This window comes from Aspergillus terreus, genomic scaffold (assembly GCF_000149615.1).
Source record: "Aspergillus terreus NIH2624 scaffold_1 genomic scaffold, whole genome shotgun sequence".
NCBI lineage: Eukaryota > Fungi > Ascomycota > Eurotiomycetes > Eurotiales > Aspergillaceae > Aspergillus > Aspergillus terreus.
Genome location: NT_165972.1, coordinates 2,498,521 through 2,504,520, shown reverse-complemented (window position 1 = coordinate 2,504,520; position 6,000 = coordinate 2,498,521). Strand labels below are relative to the sequence as shown.

At 56.8% G+C, this 6,000-nt stretch overlaps 3 protein-coding genes across 3 annotated transcripts; 2 read left to right on the top strand and 1 right to left on the bottom strand.

Annotated features, from left to right (window-relative positions):
• Positions 1-897: 897 nt before the first annotated feature.
• ATEG_00893 (RMD1 family protein) lies at positions 898-2,768 on the top strand (the record flags this gene model as incomplete). The annotated part of the gene is made up of 3 exons (XM_001210979.1): positions 898-948; positions 999-2,523; positions 2,575-2,768. The coding sequence occupies 3 exons, from the start codon at positions 898-900 to the stop codon at positions 2,766-2,768; spliced, it is 1,770 nt and encodes a 589-aa protein (XP_001210979.1).
• Positions 2,769-3,050: 282 nt separating this feature from the next.
• ATEG_00892 (PaaI family thioesterase) lies at positions 3,051-3,800 on the bottom strand (the record flags this gene model as incomplete). Its single annotated transcript, XM_001210978.1, has 2 exons — positions 3,051-3,128; positions 3,186-3,800. The coding sequence occupies 2 exons, from the start codon at positions 3,798-3,800 to the stop codon at positions 3,051-3,053; spliced, it is 693 nt and encodes a 230-aa protein (XP_001210978.1).
• Positions 3,801-4,373: 573 nt separating this feature from the next.
• ATEG_00891 (BNR/Asp-box repeat domain protein) lies at positions 4,374-5,539 on the top strand (the record flags this gene model as incomplete). Its single annotated transcript, XM_001210977.1, has 2 exons — positions 4,374-4,801; positions 4,849-5,539. The coding sequence occupies 2 exons, from the start codon at positions 4,374-4,376 to the stop codon at positions 5,537-5,539; spliced, it is 1,119 nt and encodes a 372-aa protein (XP_001210977.1).
• Positions 5,540-6,000: the final 461 nt, after the last annotated feature.

Sequence of the window (6,000 nt, the reverse complement as noted above, 5' to 3'; positions counted from 1 at the left end):
ACAAGCAAGGACGCCGGCACGCATCTGCAAGGAGTACCTGAGGACGAGACAAGCACCCCGCATGCAGCAACACCAATTGGAATCTCCGTGGACCCCGATGATCGTATGCTGCTGCCATTCCTTTACCAAACAGGAATCATCTGCTTTGCGTCGGAAGTGCTGTCCGCGTTGACAGTGGGCCAGGCCAAGTACTCCGTACCCCTCCCGTGGCTGATAGGGTCAGGACAACCTAATTTGGGGATGCGGCGGGTGGCAACTGGGCTCCGTATTGTCCCCGAGGATCCTTGTCGGTGGATACGAGGACCGGGCCAAGGACATGTATACCTAATGTACTAGGTACCTACAAGTACCTTGTACCTTACCAACATCAAGGATTGTTGTTGCAATACCTGACGAGATGGGAAGCGGGTTACCCCGGATCAACCTGGACTCCCGAGGCCCACTAGGCCCCATCAGGCCTAGCCCCAGCCGAGACCACCCGCTGCACGTGGCCGGCCGCCTTCCCAAACGGGACGCCGAACGGTACCGTACGCCCGTGACAACACGACGTCATGGCTCGTTATTTTCGCCCACCGCCTTTCGCTTTGGGCCTGGCCGTTTTCGACTGGAGCTCGGCTTCTCTCGACCATCTCGACCTCGTTGTACCTCGTTGCTTGACGATCCATTCATTTTACCATTCCCATTCGGCTCTGTGAGAGCTTCCTGGAATTCCAAAGCTGAGGTTATGTGTTGATCGTGTTCGGGGCGATCAGTCTCATCGACTTCCCCCACCGAAGACTCGGGTCGACCGGCTTAAGCCAATTTGCATCTCAATTGCAATCCTGTTTATCACCCCTCTCAATCTGCAACTCTCCAAATCGAAATAATACTATCCCATCAACCTAATACCCGTCTACAATGACTCCAACGCGTGGCCGCGGGCCCGGCCAACGAAGTCCCCATGTGCTGGTGAGCATCCCATTGCTGTCTTGAAAATCCAATCCTCACATATACTCCAGGTAACCGACTCGCGCGATCAATTTCCCTCCTCCCAACCCCGTCGTCGTCGTTCCCCATCCACCCGCTTCATCACCGTCGATAACGTCCTGCAATATACCTCCGACGTGCCCTCCATGCAACAACGCCACCCCCCTCCCGCTGCACGAACCCGCCCACGCTCCCGTCTTGCTTCTGCGACGGGTGGCTTGATCGGGGTGGGCGGAGCAGGCGGTTCCAGCAGCGGAAGCAATGCGACCAGTGCCGCCGCCACGATGAGAGGTCTGGCCGCACAGCCGCGTCTCCCCCCGCGCACGACCAAAGTGAGCGAGAAGCTCGTCCTACTGCCGGAGGCTGAAGGCGTCGACGGAGAGTCCCCCGAAGAAGACGAAGGAGATGAGGTCGTTGATGAGGAGCTGGTCCAGCGACTCGCCAAGGATCGGAACATGGATCCGGATTCCGTGCGACAGCGATTGTGGACGCAGAAGAAGCTGGGCGCCGACTTTGGGATCGATAATGAACTTGAGCCGCTGCTGGCGGATGAGGAACTCCACCGGCGCCGGAAGATCCCCCCGGAGAAAGCGAAGAGCTATGCAGAGCGTCTGCCCAAGGCCCGTCGCGCGGAGAAACTCGCCCGGGTGACGGCGTACTGTACCGCGCAGGCGTATAAGATGAGCTCCCTGGCGTCTTTTGTCAAGGATAGTCATGGGGGTAGGACCAAACTCTACGATGACTGTCTGTACACGGCGTACCATCTCCCGTTGCTTCCGGGACACGGAGGCTACCGGGTGAGGAGCAGTCCGGTGGTCAAGAAACCGGGTGGAAAGTCGCTGTTGGATGAGGAAATTGAGCGGAACGAACTGCGGGATCACCATGAAGATTACATGGAACCGGAGGAGCACTCTGTCGGACGCCGTGGGGAGCATGGGTCGCCGCAAGACCGGGTCGATGGACACGATCAGCATGGGCAGTACCATCATGTGGAAGAGGGCCATCGAGATACATCCGAAACGAGGGGTCACAGTAGCGATGGGACGAACCATTCCGCCCAGGAAAGGCGTATCGCTGCTCCGTCCGTCCCGTCCCGCCTGCCTTACGATGTCGCGGAGATGTTTGTGTTTACGTATGGGGTTGTTGTCTTCTGGAATCTGACCGAGAAACAAGAGAAAGATATTCTCGCAGACCTGGCGTTTGCAGCATCATCGGCAACTGGTACGCCCATTCCGCTAGCTACTATGCCGCTGCAGGAGGAGGACTTTGAGATGGAAGAATTCCACTTTGAGTACTCAACAGAGATCCCTCGCCCCCGTGTGTACAATGACATGATCACGCTGCGCAGCGGCGACCACATGATCAAACTGGCTATCAGTCACGGCATCGCGCAGAGCACGAAGCTCTGCTTCTTCGAGGAGGTGATGGCGAAACAGATGGCCGACGCGAAGGATGTGCCTCGGCGGTTAGCCATGACCGGACAGCTGGGCATGAAGCGGGAGGAAGTGTTTCGGATTCTCGGACGACTGTTCAAAAGCCGAGTAGAGGTCAACTTGTGTAAGTGCCGGTCGACCAATGGCGCCCTCAACCTCTGACATGACATCACAGCGTCGAACATGTTGGACGTCCCGAATTTCTTCTGGGAAAGCGAGCCGAGTCTGTATCCGCTGTACATTGCGGTGCGCGAGTACCTCGAAATCAAACCGCGCATTCAGGTGCTGAACGAGCGGTGTCGCGTCTTTCTTGATCTGGCCGAGATTCTGTCCGACTCGATAGCGGACAACCAGACATCCCGTAAGTAAGATGAAATTTGGTTGGCGTGAGATACTGACAGTTGCAGGGCAAACGTGGATCATTATTGTGCTGATCCTCATCTCCATTGCCGTGACCACGTTCGAGGTCTTCCTGCGGTTTGGCATATTGACAGCTGGCAAGGGGAATTCTTCATCGTCGGTTCTCGCCGGCGTGTTCGCTCGTGCGCCGGCACCTACGTGCTCGTGTCCGAGTTTGGAACCAGGGAATTTGACGGGTGTCCGTCTGTGACAGACATTCAGTTGTAGACATACGGTTCATAGCATAGGTACTTAAGGCGCGTCCAGCGTAAAACCCATAATGCAGTCATAGTATGTACAGTATGTACACAATCCTCTATCAATCAGAGTCTATTACAACCCAGCAACCCTCTCACTAATCCACAACGCCTTAACCTCCGTACACACCTTGCCCTCCTCCGTAACGACCTGCGCCTCAAGGAGCCACTTCCGCCCCTCCCTCCGCCGCAACCACGTCTTGACCAGGATAACGGCAGGCGAATACACCGGCGCGCGATACGACACGTTCAAATTCGCCGTAAACAGCTTCGCCTTCGACTCCCCAGCGTCCCGCTGTCGCACCGCCTCGACACACGTACTCAGCGCCTCGTCCACCAGCGCCGCCAGCACGCCGCCGTGCACGGTATCCGTGAAGCCGTTCAGCCCGGTGCCCAGCTGCACGAAAAGGACCTGATGCGGGGTGTCATCTGTCCCTGCATCTTCCTCCGGGGACGTCGTCGTCCCGCCGGGGACGGGCGTGCTAGGCTCGAGAAGGTCGGCGCGGAGCAGGGCGAGCACGCGCGGGATGGTGTTGGGCGAGTTGAGCGCCTGGCTGAAGAGTGTGTCGGTGGTGTTGTCGCCTTTGTCGTGGCGCGAGAGCCAGGGGATGGGGTGGTAGGTGGGGGGGTTGTAGGGGCGGGCGCTGGGGCGGGCCAGGAAGAAGGATAGCGCGTCGGCGGGGACGGGGACTTCGCGGAGGAAGTCGAGGTAGTTGTCCCAGTCGTAGGATTTGGGTTCTTTCATTTTTATTAGGATTGGAATTGGGAATGGGAATGGGATTGGGGGTGTGTAGTTGGGAGTATAGGAGTGTAGAGGAGGTACTTTGTTGGTGAGGAGATGCCGAGGTTCGGGTGGAATAGGTTACACTAAGCCTATTGTATAACTATGGACTGGGGTATATACCTTAGTATGGAGTAGGTACTGACTGTACTGTGTACAGCTACTAACTTGATACTGCAGGTCCATGGTCTAGACATATGTGCTTGTCTATAATACTGATCTATAGGACGGGTTCCTGACACAAATGATCACACCGACGAATGTGCAGTGATCGACAACATTCATATAAACGTCAAGCTACAGCCGAGAGATATTGGTCCATTGCACCGTCAGAACAAGACTTTAGGCTAAGAGAAGCCTCTACAGTTCCGATTGCGCCGATCTACATCTCCCCCGGATTCTATACATCAACGGTTAAATGCTGTGCGAGCATCACTTGCTAGATTTAACCGTCGTCGCCTATATAGTCCGAATGGCCTATCCTCTTCCTGATGTATAGTGCCATCACTCTCATTCAAGCTCCAGTCAGCCATCAAAATGAAAGCCCCCTCCATTACAGCCTTCTCTCTCTTAGCGCTCGCGACAGCAGCAGAGGCCATCTTCGACAATGTCACCGTCTTTGCGCCGCCCGCCAACTGGCCCTCTCACAGCACCTCGTACGGCCGCACGCTTCTGCTAGACCGCAACACCACAGACCCCGTCCTCCTATCGACCTGGTCCTTCTTCCCGCCGGACGGGACATACCTCCCGATCTACCGCTCCAAGGACGGCGGTCAAACGTGGTCCAACTATTCCAAAGTCCACTTCACCAACGGAGACTACGGCTCGATCTGGCAGCCTCATCTCTACGAGCTCCCCCGGCAGGTAGGCGAATACCCTCGCGGGACGATCCTCGCCTCGGGCAACGCCATCCCGCGCGATTTCTCCTCCACAAACATCGAGGTCTACGCCAGCCTGGACAGAGGGTAAGCCTAGCCACTCACCCATTTCCATCAAGTCCCACTAACGATAGAAGATTCTCCTGGGAATTCGTCTCAGTCGTCGCGACAGGCGGGCCCCCCAACACAACCAACGGCGCAACCCCCGTCTGGGAGCCCTTCATCTCCATGTACAACGACCAGCTGACGGTCTACTACTCGGACCAGCGGGACCCGCTGCACGGCCAGAAACTCGCGCACCAGTCGACGCGCGACCTGGTGCACTGGGGGCCCGTCGTCAACGATGCCGCCTACGCGAACTACACCCTGCGCCCCGGCATGACGACCGTCGCGCGCATCGGAAACGGAAAGTACCTGCTGTCGTACGAGCTGGCCAACGCCCCCGAGGTCGAGTACGCCGTCCACTACCGCATCGCCGACAACCCGCTCAAGTTCGACGACGCCGCGCCGGTGCTGCTCAAGTCGCGCGACGGGACTATCCCCTCAGCGTGCCCGTACACCGTCTGGACGCCCGTCGGCGGCCCGCACGGCACCATCGTCATGAGCGACGGCACGTACGAGGAGGTCTTTATCAACAGGGAGAACGGGAACCCGCACGCCTGGATCAAGGTGCCCACCGGCAAGGGCGTGGCCTATTCGCGGGCGTTGACTGTCATGCCCGACCCGAGCGTGATCTTGTTCTTCAATGGGGGGATGTTTGGGGAGAGCAATACTACTGTCACGGCGGGAGAGTGGGTTGTGCCGCGGCGGGGTGGTCGTTCTTAGTTTTGTTTCCAAGACAGTGTTTAAATAGGCTGAAGAAGCACACCCTGTTCTTGAGGTTTCAAGGATGCAGATGGTGCCATTGCCGCATCATGCAGTAGGGAATTTACCCGCGTCGTTATGTCCTCCGGCGGGGTAGCAGGGATATAAAACAACTATCGAGAAGATCAGCTTCTAGACTGCTTTAACCTTGAGGACGATGTCGCCTTCGGTAAGCAGCCAGGACAATTGCCGTGTCAAAGATGGTTAGGTTCATGGCCTAAACTGGCAAGGAGGAGACGTTTTATATTGATGCCAACATGATCCTCATCTTACTATCACAGTATTCATCCCTACTACAAAATCAAAAACTCCTCAAACTTCTCTCCCTTAATCTCAGCAAGAAGCGGAGTAGGATGCTCCTTCTGGTCCTCCGCAATGCCTTCGACAAACGCATTCCCAACCATCTTATAATGCACCATGTC